The sequence below is a fragment of the Falco peregrinus genome, chromosome 6 (assembly GCF_023634155.1).
Source record: "Falco peregrinus isolate bFalPer1 chromosome 6, bFalPer1.pri, whole genome shotgun sequence".
NCBI lineage: Eukaryota > Metazoa > Chordata > Aves > Falconiformes > Falconidae > Falco > Falco peregrinus.
In genome coordinates, this window is record NC_073726.1 from 37,653,699 (window position 1) to 37,669,805 (window position 16,107).

At 40.8% G+C, this 16,107-nt stretch overlaps 1 protein-coding gene and 1 long non-coding RNA gene across 9 annotated transcripts in view; one reads left to right on the plus strand and one right to left on the minus strand.

Annotated features, from left to right (window-relative positions):
• The window catches only part of GRIP1 (glutamate receptor interacting protein 1), a 328,666-nt gene that overhangs the window by 310,835 nt on the left and 1,724 nt on the right, over positions 1-16,107 (plus strand). For 6 of the 8 annotated variants that reach the window (XM_055809292.1, XM_055809295.1, XM_027793368.2 and 3 more), the window contains 5 exons: positions 717-870; positions 2,611-2,811; positions 5,143-5,254; positions 7,908-8,141; positions 15,015-15,161. In XM_055809292.1, the coding sequence (XP_055665267.1) occupies positions 717-870; positions 2,611-2,811; positions 5,143-5,254; positions 7,908-8,141; positions 15,015-15,161 (848 nt within the window). Of the gene's footprint in view, positions 1-716; positions 871-2,610; positions 2,812-5,142; positions 5,255-5,399; positions 5,445-7,907; positions 8,142-15,014; positions 15,162-16,107 lie in introns of all 8 variants that reach the window. The other 2 variants (XM_027793374.2, XM_013303010.3) reach the window with 1 other exon arrangement.
• On the minus strand, positions 12,111-16,104 carry LOC129784832 (uncharacterized). Its single transcript, XR_008747957.1, has 2 exons — positions 16,027-16,104; positions 12,111-12,606 (listed from the first exon to the last, which is right to left on the minus strand). It is a non-coding gene; the product is annotated as an uncharacterized LOC129784832 (long non-coding RNA).

The window sequence follows — 16,107 nt, forward strand, 5'->3', positions numbered from 1 at the left end:
TATTAACAGTGCCTCAGTGTTATTGCCTCAGTGGTGCCGAGACAGCTGCCCTCCTTCCTGTTCTGGCATTACTCCGGTTAGTGGTCACTCAGGAGCCTCTGCACCATGCCAACTTTTGCATCTAGGTAGCTGTTCTGCAGGTTGGTGGTATTGTGCATAATTGACACTAATAAGTCACTTAATTTTTGGCTGCATTGCTTCCAAACTTGAGAAAGTTACCAGGAGGAGGAAAAACCTTTCTTGCTAGTCATCTGAAAAGTCAAGTTGATGGGTTTTTTTAATGCATCCTTGCAAACTCTTTTTTCAATAGGTCAGAAGTGCAATTTTCTTAATAGCTTAGATTTAACTTTGGACATGTTGCACATGACCACGTATCACATCCATAACACGTGATTTATTCACTGGTATTCAATGTATGATGTCAAATTGGAAATCGATGAGTTGTGAAGATATCTAGAACTAAATATCAGAAGGAGCTGAGATGTAAACAGTGTTAGATATATTTAAGATTTTGCTTTCAATGGACTTCCACAGAAGCTCTAGAGCACACCTAATTCCAGGCATAGTTTAGGTCATAAATAATCTGACTGCTACTGCCCCAAAAAAGGTAACAATCGTAAGTCCTCATCCAAGTTCTAGAGAACCCAGCTTCAGAGATTTGCTTTTCTGTCATTACAACATATACAGTGCCATGAATGTATAATTCATCTTTTTAGGACACAGCTATCAGGCTTCAGGATACAGCTTCAATGCCTATGAATGGAGGAGTTCTAAACAGACTAGTTTGTCCCCTCCAAGCAAACCACGAAACCACCCATTTCATGATGCAGGGCTGAGCGATGACGAATGGGACCGTCCTACTGCAAGCAGGTAAGTTCCCATGCGAGCTTCTGTTTTCTGATTTGCAGCTGCAGTAGTGCCTCAAAAGTGAACACTTACTGTCTGGAATGAAATTACGTTTTTCTAACGCAGCCGTAACAGCTCTTCCTTTAAATATGACATACAGTATTTCATGACGCTTACTAGGGTAGATTAGTGATGTTTATGGAAGATCATGATTTATTTTGAGTTACTTCAGACAAAAACCCACAGCCTTTATCTCTTAAGAATAAACAAACAAAAAAACTATGGTGTTCCCCTGGGTAAACTTCAGAAAAACCCTGCTCGGTTTTCCACTCCACAAAAATAAACCTACAAATGAAGTGGCTAAAGACAACTGGTATGTTAATCTTTTGTCTTCCATGAAACCTCTTCATTTTGATTTGAGCAAAGAAGCAGAAATTACAGTCTGCTTCCATAAATGCTTGAGACATCTGCAGTGATTCAGTTGGAGAACAAAGTGATCCAGGCAGAAATATCTTGTCCAAAGCTATGGTAGTTTGCTATGCATTCATTCCTCCTCTTACAAGAAGTAAATCTCCTTTTCAGTGAATTGCTCTGCAGGCAAAAGAACTTCCTGAGGGAAAAATGCTTAGCTGACAATGCTTGGAGATAATGAAAGACTTTTATTCTCTATTCTAAGGATGATCCGGCAGTGGAACCACTGCAGAGACTTGGGTAGTTCCTGCCAAAGAACAGTTCTTCCGAAGACAAGGGAAGACAGGCATCACAGTTGGAAAGATTTCTGTGCTCTTTGTACCCATCCTCAGGACTTGCAAACATGCATGCCCTTCATTAGAAATACAGTTTCCTGGTGTAGCAGCACAAAGAGCCTGAAATCCCAGTCTGTGAGAAATTAAAGTTTAGTACTAAAGAAAACCTTTCTGGTTCCTGTATAAATATACTGGATAAGTAAATCCTTAAGGTCCAGTCTGTTACTTTTGAAATACAAATCAAGGCAAAACTTTAGTGCCAGTGCTGCTTTTCAGAATCTGAATGACAGATCCTCTGATACAGTATATTGCCCAGTGGCATTTTGTCTGGAGACAAGTCTGGCAAGATGATAGCTAAGATCTGGGCAAGGGTGAACCCACGGTCTGTATCCAGCTCCTTTGATCCCTACTGGCCCGAAGCATACTAGAAGTTTTCATAGGCTAGTGGTGGACAATATTTAATAAAGGAAATGACCATAGTTTTCTTCATACTTCCCGATCTTGGTAAGTTAATAGCTTTAATTCAATAGCAGCATCTTTATCCACAGTTAAAACCCATGTTTTGTTTCCCAGGTGAGATGCAGTCATAGATTCAGAGCACCTGCTGGTTTTGCAGTTACATAATAATACGCTACAAAGTTGATAAGCAGTGAACTGGGAAACTGGATTGTAAAATACAGAATCTTCTAAATGAAAAGCATGTATTTACTACAATTTTAAAGCACTGTTCAACAGAAAGTATGCACATTAAAGACTCTTGTTCTACTTGTCAATGTGACTTACACCTGAGAGTTATGGCACAAATTAAAATAATTATTATTTTAACCCCGTAAAATGGATTATGCCACACCTGATGTTTTCCTATACCGAGTGCTGGAGTATTTGAGAAGGGCATGTCTGGTTTTGTAGGCTGTTACAGGAATCCTCAGAAAACCACCTCTTCTCTGCCTCTAGCTAAGCAACTTTTCTTCTTCTCTGACACTAAAAAGTAATTTTTTCTTACCTTTATTTTGTGTAGCACAGCTTCGAAGAATATGTGGCAACAGAAGGAGGCAGAGACACTGGGAGAGAATCAAGAAAACCATCTAAAGCAAACTTCTGTAGAAAGAGCAGGGGGAGAGAGCATCAGGGGTATGAAGAAAGAGAGCAAGATGTGGAAAGGTGCCTCTGGTGGGCAAAGAAAAAGTGGAGGACAGCTGGAAGAGTGGAATACTGCCAGGTAAGAGAACAAAGAATAAGATCCAGCTGGGCGGGGGCAGGGGAAGAAAGGAAAACAGTTGAAATGAGATAAAGGAGAAAAACAGGGTGAAAGCAGAAAACACATCATTAACATGCCATTCAGTGACAATGAAATTTCAGTTGGCAAGCTAACGAAACCAGAGAGCTTAAACCTCTCTGTAGCCTGGTGTCTACCAATCACTGGCAAGTAGAACAAGTCTTAGTTTCTGCTCCAGGGAAAATTTTTTGAACATTGTAACAGTACTTAAAGGAATGAGTCCGCCAGATCCTAGAACATCCTACCACCTCCTGAACTGAAAAAAAAAAAAATTGTTCGTATGACATTAAGCACCAAATCATAGGCACCTGTGTCTTCATATCTGTCCCTCTACCTCTCCTTCAGCGTTTTTATGCATCTAGATTTCTGATGTCTCTTTGAATAAGAATCAGAAAAACAAATATATTCTCAAACAGTATTTCACATGACATAAAATCAATCTCTCAGGTTATAGGAAAAAAAGCCATCTAGATGAGAAATTATTTTGGTACCTTTTTTTTTTTCTGATGCGGTAGCTCAGCTACAAATCAGTTTATTCACATGGCTGTAATGGAAATGCAAAAGTTGAGCATTTCACACACCAGGAGACAAGGCTCAGAGAAAAGGCAAAAGTGGTGAGGGCAGAAAAAGAAATTGCTTGAGCTAACAAGAGGTCCAGACATACAGGCCTCATGATTTCAGATTTCACAGAAGTCAGAGAAGAAATGGACCTCCAGTTCTAGGAAATGCAGTCTTTGCTGTCACAGACAATCGTTTCAAATAATCCTGTTCATTCACTCAAGTTCCATTTTATATTATAATATTAGTATGCAATCTAAAGAAAGGTATTATAATGGATAAATTAGTCTATGTTTAGCATTGGCTGTTAAAACAACTACTCAGGTTTAGTGAAAGAGCCAATTTCAGAAGTCAAGGATCTTTCTAAAGCCATGTTTTAAATACTTTCTTATCTTGCCTGGGAGGAATTGCATCTGTGGTATCAGGGTGGGGGTTATCACCACTGCTGTACCTATTGCAATATCTGGGAAGAGACACTGATACTAGGTGGAGAATCATTGCAATAAGGGATTGAAACGGCTGGCTGTTGTCTGCTTGACTGATCGTAGCTGTAAGCAAGCGTCTCTGAGGCAGAGTATGCTGTGTGTGAAGCAGTCAAGCTGTCCTCTGTTGTGCTGGGTTGTTCTCCTACTTAAAAACTTTTCTATTAACAGTGTTACCTTCATGCTGTTCTCAGTAATACATTGTCAAGCAAGGCCTTAGATGCTTCCATAATAGCCTTTGCTCTGGTTATGTGCTGTTAAGTACCACTAGCTGCACTTGTGGGCAGCTGCTCCAAAGTAACAGCTTGCTGCCACCAGAAGGGCAATTTCTTGTTTTCCTTCCTCATCCTCCCCCTGTACCTTTCACATAATCAGCCCCCTCCCATGCAGCAGCTCGGATGCTTGTGTGAAGCCTTGTTGAGCTGATTGCCCTTACTAAGACAGCAAAAGACTCGTGCTTCCTCCACACACACGCATCCGCTGTAATGGTGTTGTTTTGGGATGTGTTGCTGCAGTCCAGAGTTGCTGTTTTTATCAGACCTCTCTTGCTGGGCAACTTCATCAGCATCGCTGTCACCAACATCTTGTTCAGGAGTGCTAGTAATATGGCTTCAGTGCGTTTATGAAATATCAGAGAGCTAAGTCTCCATGCAAGACAGTTGCATCCCTGGAAATTTCTCTGTGCTTGTGTACGAAACGACTGGGGCAGTTTATATGACGGCAGTCAGGTGGGCTTCAGTTGATAACAGTAAGTGCAGCTTAGGCTGAAGGAATCGGGTAAAAAGCACCACATCCCTCTGCTGCAAAATGCTGTTTGAGGGTTCTTTTCATATTCCCTGCAAGAAGTCTGTGAGGTTGAAAGGTTTTATTGCAAACATCTGTTGCACGGAGCAGCTCTGCACACAGCTGTTGGTGTGTTAATTTTCATAGGGAGGTCCCGGTTTCAATCCAGTAAAAAGGTGTATTGAATTGTTCTGGGAATCCGTTTATCTCCTTACTGAATAACTTGACCCTCAGATCCTGCCAGCTGCTAGCGACTGCCAGGTTATGAGAAGACTTGTCTGTCGTGTGCTCTGCTTGTCCATCCAGCCTCTCCTGATCAGCAGCTCTTCCCCACTCTCCTGCCGTAACGTTCTGTCATTCAAGTTGCAATCTGTGGCAAGGCATGTGTGTAAGATATATTTTCTGAGGGACAAAAAGTCCACATTTTTTTAACCTCTCATTGTAAATCTAGCTTCGCAGGTACCCACGATAACACCGAGGCTGACCAGGAGGAAAATTTCTGGTCTCAGGCTCTGGAGGATTTAGAGACCTGTGGCCAGTCAGGAATTCTGAGGGAACTAGAGGTAGAACAATCTTAACCTTTCTTTCCAATTGTAGAGAAATATAATGGTTTTGGTTTGGTTTACATTCATTTTATTTTCTCCTTTTTTTCTTTTAAGTTGCACTAATCACACCAACTCATTTAAAAGCTTTAACCCCTCTCCACAGGACAAGGCTGACAGGCGTCTGTGTTTGAGAAACATGACTCTCTTGGTACCTACCCTTTACCTTTATATTTTTGCTTGTGCAGCTGCCTCCCCCACCCCTAACCAGAGCTGTTTTCTTTTGTACAATGCAACCAAAATTCTAGAAACATATTCACCACAGAGCTTTTGACTTGCAGCTTCTGCTGTGCATAACCATTGATGCTGTCTGCAGAGGCAGCAAATGGCACAGAACTTCTTATGTGGGCATAACCTTCCCGCAGCAATGCATCCCATTCTCTGACAGACGCTTTATGCAGCTTTTCTTAGCATGTTGTAGATTTTCTTTTAAATGGAAACTTAATTTGATTAAGATGAACATAAAAGAAAATCAGCTTTTCAAAACGTTTACATATAATCTTACCGCTCTGCAAAAAAAAAGCTGCCAATGTGAGGAATGTTCGTTATACAGTGGTTTCTTCACTATGTAACCAATTTTCACATTTCATCCTGAAGTTAATTCCTAACCATACTTTGTGTTACATTGTGAAAGGGGGTAGTGGGGGAAGGGAACAGAGGCAGAGTAACTTTGAGTCTTTATTTTTCTAATCACCTTTTCTCTAAATTGTCTAATCAGAACAATAAAGATTATACTGCCACTTAAAGCTACAGAGTGAAAGGTCCTAAAATATTTTCTTTTATGTTCTTTTAAATTCCTGGAGCTGCAAAACTGGCAGAATCTCATTTTCATTTTTATGTTATATGAAGTCCTTTAGCAGCCAGGAGGAATGTGAGTGGCATAACTGGGTGAAAGTTTTTCAGTACAGATTAATTTACTCCCTCAGATTTATGGCTTTTGTATTGCATGTACGGGTAGCAAAATGTGATTCTCATCTATTTGTTATTGCAAACCAGACAAATGCAGGAGAAAATGTTATACTGGTTTAATTCCATAGTTAGATATGGTTCAGTACCACAGGCTTCTCTTGCAATTTTCAGTATTCAGAGCACAATAAAAGGATATGGAAATAGATAATTCCAAAATGGAAATAGATCATTCATGCTGACCAGAATTCAGTTACTTCTACACATTGAATTTTCCTCAGCTTTTCACAAAAGTGAAATTCAGAACTGCAGGTGCTGTATCATTTATAGCATTGCGTTGTTGCACAACCCCCAGCTCTGAAAAGAAAGCAAGACTCATTCGGTATGACAGGATGCCGAGAATGGCGATGCCTCTATTTTATGAAGTGCCACTGCGTAGTCAAGGACTCCTTACCGTTTTTCATTTCAAGGTCTTCAGCCAAAGAGCAAAGAAGACTGTTGTTTGCCAAGTCCTCTGGATGCTTCTGCTCTGTCAAGCAGTAGTATCAGTCCTTACTGAGCACAAGAGAGACTGCTTAAGGCTACAGTATGTTATCTTGTAGTGAAATTAGTGCTGGAGCTGGGAGAAAGAAGGATGACAGACATGCTCGCCGGTCAGAAGCAAACACTTACGTGCCTGCTTTCCCCATACTTTTTCCCCCTTCCTTTTTACTTCTCATTTTCTAGCAGGCTGCCTGCATCCTGTCCCACTCCGAGTTCAGGTTATGGCCTTTTAATTTCCCTTTCCACTTGTCCATCGGCACCAGGGAGAATAAGCAGGAAATTCAGTGTATCCTACCCCAGCAGTGGCACTTCTGTATGGTGACTGCGCTGAAGTGCATTTGCCTCCCATTCCCCAGAGCAGAAAGTCTTTCACAAGGAAGAAGGCTCCTTGCTGTGCACGGGCACTTTTCACAGCAATCCGTTCCACCCAGTGGATGGGATGACTCCCGTCCTCATCTTTCAAGATTTCACCCTCCATGTATTCCTCCATCTAACATAAAAGGCTAGCTTTTACTGAGATTAAAAAACCAGCAGTAAGACAGGGGCTGGTGTCTCTGAAGTATTAGTGCCAAGTTGAGGCAGTTACTCTTGCACTTAGATGTTATGCACAGTTTCTTTCCAGGCAGCGAGCTTACCCGCACTGAGCTTTCCCCAGCCTGGGCGGTAGCTGGGCATGCCCTTTGCCAGTGCTGGCTCTAGAGCTGCCTGCATATTCTGCTGACTCACATTTTTTTACCTTGCACGCACAGTCTGAATTGTAAATGCCTTCCTGTAGCTCAAATTCCAAAAAATGCCGTTGTGCCGCAATTTAAATGTCATTTTATTTACATGTAAAATATTTTTAAAACAAGCAATTATACTACACACTCTTCAGTCTGCCAGGGGACTAGCTTACAAGCATAGCCATTCTAGTGCTCGGTATTTTAGTTTGAAATGCCATCTGAAAACTTTTGCCCATAGGGTTCTGTTACTGTTGTGTTTTGTTGTGGTCCTTTATTTTATAGTGACTTGCAAGCAGATTGAACATCTATCCTCTTGCCTTTTGCTGTGCCCTGAGTGATTGTGTTTTAACAAATAATAGAGATGTTTTTCTTAGTGTTACGAATTAACCACTTATTTAATGCACATTCTGTGTTAAAAAATAACCTGTTCATTAATACTTCAGGCCACGATTATGTCAGGAAGTACAATGAGTTTGAATCACGAAAACCCACAACCTCGTAACCAGCTGGGAAGACAGGCCAGCTTCCAGGAAAGAAGTACTGTAAGGCCACATTACAGTCAAGCTACTCGTAGCAACACATTGCCATCAGATGTGGGGAGAAAGTCCATGGCTTTGAGAAAAATTAAGCAAGAAATGAAAGAAATCATGTCACCAACTCCTGTGGAGTTACACAAGGTCTGTAATTTTTCTTCTGACAGCTTTGAAATAATATATTCAGCATAGGGAATCTAATTATATGGCAATACAGTAAGCACTTTTTATAATGATGCCACAGATGTAATTTTGGGGCCACGCATATTAGCTCTTACAAACACATTAATGATACATCCTTGTGGGGGAAACAAACAAATAACATGCATCTTTGTCTACTATTTTGTTTTACAATAAATTCTCAAAAGAGACTGCTCTTTTGCAAGGAGCATCAACTGGTAATTTGAATTAACAATACCAATAACTCATCTCTGCAAAATGTGTTCATTAAGAAAGCAAAGTTTAATTTCTAGAAAATACATTTATTTAGGCTATTACTCAGGAGAGTTTGGGGCTCCCGTTGGTCCTTTTCCAAGTTAACACTCATTTTGAATCAAATTCATGAGATCCGATGTACATGATACAGAACGTTATTTCAGATTAGCAGTTCCTTCTCTTCTGATTCCTTTGTTCTAAAAAGGATAAATAATCTTCAGTCTATGCAACTTTTTTCTGCTCAAGACTGTGGAAGTCAACGTGGTGATATGAAGGTGGCTCTGCACCCCGAGGAAGTACTGGATAAAGTATTTTTAGATACTGCTGGTTTAAATTTCAAGTCCAGTGAGGCCATAACAGCAACCAGTTTCCAAAACTTTGGGGGACATTATAATGCTCTTCTTGACGGGAACGAGTGTCCCATCTCCTATACCCATCCTCCTAAAGGTCTGAGATCTTCCCAGAGAGGAGGCAGAAGCACAGAGAAATTGCATTAAGAGGTCACATGACGTCATTCTTAAAGAGAGTTGACTTGCTTTCTAGTCCCTGTGCATTTGACCGAGTTTAGTTTGTAGTTCACTCAGTTTCGTTCAGTGAGGTAAGGACTCGCCGAGCGTGGGCTAAAGGAATGTTCGTAGACGGTACTAGAGAGGGGATCTTATATATGGAAAATTACTCCATTGCCAATGTAAACAATCAATAGGATGTGTTGTGATGGTTTTAAGCTATTCGTATTTCCAGCTTGATGTGAAGTGATTAATGGAGTTAGTTACTGTGCTCAGTTTTCCTGAGGGGCGAATAAATGTGAGATACAAAACAAAACTATGCCAGCAGGCATTTTGTGGTGTGCTCATATTCAGCAAAGGCACAGTTTTCTCCTATAGAATATAAAGGCAGCCCTTCATGATAGATAAAATAAATCCTTTCCTGGAAAGGAGGAGTCAGATTTCTATTAGTGAGTTGGTATTCTATGAGAGCTGCTAGCTCTTGGAGTCCTGGACAGTACAAAATACCCTGTCCTTGAGCTTTCTCTGTCTTCAGTTGTCTGGTTTTAAGATTGCTGTGACCTTCGGTTTTAGTAATTTCCAGGTTTTGTTCAGACAATATACCCACTTTTCCCCTGTCCGCTGAAGTGATGTGGATGTTGAGTCTGTTCTGTCATCCAGAAAAGAGTAATTTCCTTTCTAAAAATCTACAAGTTGAAGTTACACCAAGGATTTTCCAAATCCTAATAGTCATTTAGTAAAACCAGAAACCAGCGACTGGATCTTACAGTCCAAAATGGGCTTGTACACCTATGATCGCACATGCAGGTTAACCCAAGCGTCATGGGCTGCTTTTGTATTCATGCCAGTCTTAGCAAGTTCTTATTTGTTAAGTTTTCCTACCGGTTCTTGTGTAGCAGTGTGCCTGTTACTTTCTCTCTCCTCCTTCATTTTTGTATTAGACCTCCAGTTTAACACTAGTAACCTGTTCAGTTGCTCACGGACAGCTTGTTCGATGATAGTTTTCCAAAAGAGCTGCAATGCCACAGGAATGACTTCACTGTCAGAGAAATGCCTTGATTTAAGTATTTTTCATAACATATCTTGCTGGCAAATGTGCTCTGCCCTCGGCAGGCAACTATCGTATCAGGTAGGCCACTGGTGGGACAGCCACTGAAATAAGAACTGCTTTGGAAAAGCGTGATGGTATAAACAGTCTTTGAAACACCATCTAAGGCATAGCTTGCCTAAGACTTACCTCAGCAAGACTTTCAAGCGTGTACCTGAGGGCATGCTGCTGAGCTTTCCCAGTTTCTTCAGCAGGACAGACCAGGTGCCTTCTTACTGTCTCGGTGCAGTGAGTCTGCGTGCCTGTTGAGTCAGGGCCTATGATGTGCCCTACAGATCGGAGCTCATACCTTAAGTTTGATGTAGAAATGGGCTAGCTAAGGTCGATGTTCCACTGGTTTCTCATAACCTGACTGTGAGAGAGCAGGAATACATGATTCTACCAAAGAAAAAGCCATAAAAACGAAACGCCTCGATTGCCAGTCCAACTGTGTAGGGTAAGAGAGGCAAGGCTGGATAAAAACTGCTCAGGCTGCAAACAGAAATGAGTAAGTCTAACAAAACGGCATGCTGAGCGGATGACACTACTAGCTTGTCCTTCTCAGATACAGTCAGAAAGGTAACACAGCCCTGAGGACTGTTTTGCTGAATGCTGCCAACTTTGCAGCAAGTTAACCTGACTTCTTCACGGCTCTTTCTTACCTCGGTGCACTACATTCACCAAATGTGTACTTGAACTGTCTTTGTCCTGAGGAAGCTAGGATTGAGATGGGTTGCACAAATCCCTTCAAATATTTGCTCTAGATGGTTTCATAAGTAATGTTTAATTCAGCTGGATAGCATATTGCTGTATCAGTACCCATATTTAATTAATGCCTTTAATTGATTTTATCTACCTAGGTAATCATATAGATTAATATTTTTCTAAAAATCATAGTGGACCATTTTTTAAGTTTCGTAGAGCACGCATTCCTCTGAGAGCAAAAATATGCACTAGACATCAGATAATTTTTCAATGTTATTATTGCAAGTAGTCATTAACCTAAAATTACAGTCGGTTAAAATACCTCAATAGCTGATCTGTGCAAGATGTGTGAATTTAAATTAAGCATTTTCCCATGGATCTGAGAGACACAGCAACAGACTCAAAACTTGTAAGCTTCTTTTATAAATTTCTAACTATTTAATTGCTTATGAAATATGAATTAAATTTCCATTTCAGCTTTTTCCCTTAGGCTCCTGATGTAAATTTGAAAGTCTAACAAATCACCCGTAATGGAGATTTTGCTGTTGAGATCAAACCTTACAAACAGTTGTGATCAGAAGCACAGATAAAGCAGCACAATTTAGGTGTTGCATGAATTGCCTGCGATCTCATACCCTTCAGACAGGGCTGTACTGCTGGCAAGTAATGAGAAACCTGTGCGGTAGGGCTTTGCCCATACCTGTTATTAAATAAAAATCTGGGTATTTCAGATACCTGGGGTCTTACTCTGAGATTCCCTTTGAAGAATATATGCTTCCATAAAAAGTAGCCCCAAAATTATAACCTGTAATAAAAAGAAAGTTCTCTGCAGATGACTTACACCTAAAAAATGTGACTGCTGTCAAATGTGCAACAGAGTTAAATCACAACCCCATCCCTTAAGTGAGTAAATAATCAGTTTCTTTAATTTCTAAGCTCCTGTTGAAACAAAAGTCAAGAGAAGATAGCCATAAGCAAAGTAGGTTTTAAAAATATTCTAGGACCTGTGGGTCTGAAGAACCACAGAAGTAAGAAAATATTTAGGTACATAAAAGTTGTAAGTGCAGGGTGGTCAGTAATTGCCTTCCACAGTGCTCAGCTCATATAAATCAGGAAAGTCCAACCTGACTGAGTGGAGGGGTAATAAGACTTCAGATGATCATTCTCAGGTTCTGCTCCCCTCCCTGCCCCCACCATTGCGGTACTTGCCACCATCCCTCTACAGCAACACTCTGCGTTCATGCCCCTTACCGTCTGCAAAGCTCCATTTTTTGACTCACAAGCTAAGGTGAGCTAATGTGGAATGGCACTTCCTATAGGTCTGTACAGCGGAATTTGTATGTATTTTGTTTGCTAACAGACCACTCACTAAAACCAGGAAAAAAGCAACATTGTCTTAGAATTAGAAGATATAAATGGGACCACCATCTGTAGTATGCAGAATTATCGTCCGCTCCAGCTTTGATAAGGTCTTGACTGTAATTGAGTGTCCTGTTTGGGATCTGAGAATTAAAGGAGGATTTTGACCTACTGAACAGAGTCCAGAGGAAAACAAGCCTTGTTTCACATCACTGCAGAGAAGGAGAAAATAAAGCAATCTTGTTTCTCTGTGGATAGCAGCAGACGTAAGTCTCTCAAGGGTGATGTAGTTTAGACCCAAGGAAACTATCTGACGCACTGGAAGGGATCACTTTATAATAGACTGTGGAGTTTCCATCAGTGGACATTTTAAAAAGCAAGACAGATAAACGTCTGATAGAAATGGGCTCGATGCAGTTGATCCTGCCTTAGGACAAGAATACAGTCTAGATGACTTCACAGTCCTCTGTTTCATATGCTTTTGTAGTTCACATGAGGTTGGATCCAGCTCCAGTGCCTGAAGGAAGAGGAAGGGGAAAAGGAGTAAGTGGAAAGGGGATGTTCCGTTTAAAAATTGTGCTACCTGTGCTAGAAGAGCATGTAGGGTTTTTAAGTTTTCTCTTCGGCACTGTATCACATTTTTACATTTACTTTTCAAGGCCTCTTTAAGAAGCAGTTAACATGAAGCGCTCCTATACTTTGTGATGGTGAGGAAAAAAATTACCTCATTTAAAGAGAATTTGTGTCTTGTTCCACTGCTAATTACTTTTCATTCTTGCCAGGAAATGCACACAAATCTGTCAAGAAAATATATCTCCCTCCTCTATCTATTTTTTAGTCTTGCGGAATGGTAGTCTTACAGCACTTTCATAGCAGCTTCAACCATACTTCAGATCAAAGCCATGTTATACATGCTGTGATAGCACAAACAAAAGCCTCTGTTGATAACAAATTATTAGAAGTTTCCCAGAGTCCTGCTGGTACAGCAACTGTTGATAAAAATAAAAATCATTCTACGATGAATTATTTTGGATTTGCAGATAGTTTTTTCAGTAGCTGAAATGCCCACTGACTCCCTAAAAGTCATGCTGAAATGGAGGAAGTATGAGAGGTTCAGCGAGAAGTTACTTTGGAGGAAGGTGGGAGAAAAGAAGGCAAAGACCTTAAACACAGCAGCCGCTGGCAAGTTTAAAGTGACAGCTTATCCCCAAAAAAGGCACTGGCAGGGAGAAAGCCTTCAGCTTGGTTAGTGGGACTTTAGGTGTGGCTTTCTGCTTTGCTGTACTGTACAGAGGGAGGAAAACAAGGGAGGAGGAGGAACTGGTGTAAAGGAAGGGATGAATACTGTGTGTGGGTATCTGAGCTTGCCGTGGCATGAGGCCGAGATGTTTTCACAGCAGCCCAGCGATGCACCACCCGCATCTACAGCCAGAACTGTGCTAATGCTGCAGCAGCTGGCATATCTCACTTCTCTCAAGAGCCGCCCAGGATAGCTACCGAACTTACTTGTGAGTGTTTTCATTCTGATTAAAGCACTGCTGATATACCAGTAAAGTCAAGAAAACTGCAGAGAGCAGGAAAAAAAGCCCCAAATCCTTCACTCCTGTTTTGAGACAACCTTGCCTGTTCTTGCTTCCCTTTTCACAGCGGCAGTTAAGGCAGGACCTCAGCAGCTTTCTGAAGGCAGCGCTAACCAGTGCTGTGCCCTAGTATTCTATGAAATACTGACCAAGTTCTTGCAGCCCGATCTGAACGTGGTCTTGGCCTGTCTTGAGCAGGAGGTTGGACTAGAGACTTCCTAAAGTCTCCTTCAATTTGAATGTAATTCAGAAACACCGGAAAAGTATTCAATGGCTGGCACGCACAAGGATACAGCACATGCAGCATTACTAGTACCAAGCTATTATAAAATTACAGAGCACTCAATGCTGTCATTTTGTCAGCCAACGTACAATAAAACCAGTATTTTGAACGCTAAGTGACATAAGCTGTAGCAGTAAAAGCACAGTTTTGACTGTGACTGTGTCTGCACACACATTTTGTGCCAGCATTAGTGTCAGTCAGATGTCACACAACTGACTCACACAATTTACTTGCATAGGTCTGCATTCCTGATGTGAGAGAGAAGCAAGAAAAAATAAAAACCTTACAGAAATAAAAACCTAATCATACTAAAAACCTACAAAGAAGTATCTGAATCTTTTTCTACCAAATAACTAAATTCACAAAACTACCTGCGAGGACTTGTTCTCGGAACACCTGAAAAACCTTTTCCTAACAGTTTTACTTGTATTTTCTGCTTTTGAATGACCATCTCATGGCTATGTAACTGTAAGAACGCTGCCTGCAAGCTCTTCCAGAAGGACCCTTAGTCATACTTTCTTAACAGACTGCATTGTAGCTTATCCTGAGCACTTCCGAGATCAGGCTTTACCGGGTGAACCACTGCCCGGCCAAAACCATGCTGGCTAGGGATTACAGTGCCAGTGGTGCTTATACCCTCTGGAAGTCTTGGAAGACGTGACACCAATTGCTTGGTTGAGGCTCCATCCCTGAAGCAAAACTAAGCCTAATCTTGTACTCAAAGCCTAACAACTAGAGAACAGGGTAACAAAAAACTAAAAGACTCAAATTACACCACAAAAGGTGGGCTAAATACCACAGATTTCCAGCTGGGAAGCAGAAGTGAAAAGGGCTGTTTATTACTGAAGAATAAGGTGGCTTCCGAGAAGATCATTAAAATGTCAAAAGGGGGACAACTCCAATACTGTAAGTACCAAACAGTAGGTAAGTGATCTCTCTAATGTGGAAAAAAAAAATCCCCAAAAAACAACACTAAAACCATCCTAGGAAGAAAGCCTGCCTAATATGTGTGGACAAACTTTTATTTTTTTTCCTTCTCATCACGTCACGTCACCTCCACAGGTAACTTTGTACAAGGACTCTGATGGAGAAGACTTTGGGTTCAGTGTCTCAGATGGTTTATTAGAAAAAGGAGTGTACGTTAAAAACATTCGACCAGCTGGCCCTGGCGATCTGGGAGGTTTAAAACCATACGATAGACTTCTACAGGTAATGTTTCTGGCACCACATAGGCTTAGCATGAAGGCACGTAACACCCAGACTACTTTGTAAAGAGATTTGTAACCACACTAGAGGGTGTTTGGATATCTGTCTACACAGACATGATTGTAGAAAAACTGCATGAAGTGTTTTCTTCACTTATTTGGAACAGCCTTATTATTTATATTGCTTATTATAATTGAAATTATGAGCAGTACTGTTCTGTATTTCTGCTGGGAAAAGATATTTTTAGGGGGATGGGGAAGGACAAATGATCATAATTTCTCTGCGCCACAGGCCCTGTACTTTGCTTGGAGCCTCAGTAAGAGAAGGCAGCACTTCACGGTGACTTGGGCTTTTATGCAGTGGCACTAAGGCTAGGTTTTTCTGTGCAGTCATATTTATATAAACAAATTCTTTCAAAATGTGAGGTATTTCAGAACTCCGAAGGAGATATACAAATGCTCACTGGAAAGCTGGAACTTCCCAAGGCATTTACAGACAGATTTGTAATTTTTGCTGTTCTTGATACAGATTTGAGAATTGTTGCTGTGCTTAATCCAAGTTGTTGACTGATGTCAATTAGCCCAATAAAATAATTTACAAAAATTTAGATACATATTAATTAAAACCAGAGAAGACCTGAACTGAAATTTTAGATGTGATCTATTGCATTTAAATTAATGAACATCATGAAACACAGAAAAACTACGTGCTTTTAAATGTCATTTGTAGAGTGGGCATTGTGACAGCTGCCAATAGCTATCACCAGTGTAAATACGCTACATGCTGTTAAACAGTGAGTAAAAAACTTAACTGGTGTTTTCACCCCAGACACCATGGTTAAATAGTCTTGTATCGGGCGATTCTCTACCTGGAATATTTAAATGAGGTTCCATAGTCTCAAGGATGAATCTTTCTCTTGTGATCTCATTTCTTTCTCCTAAATGTTCAG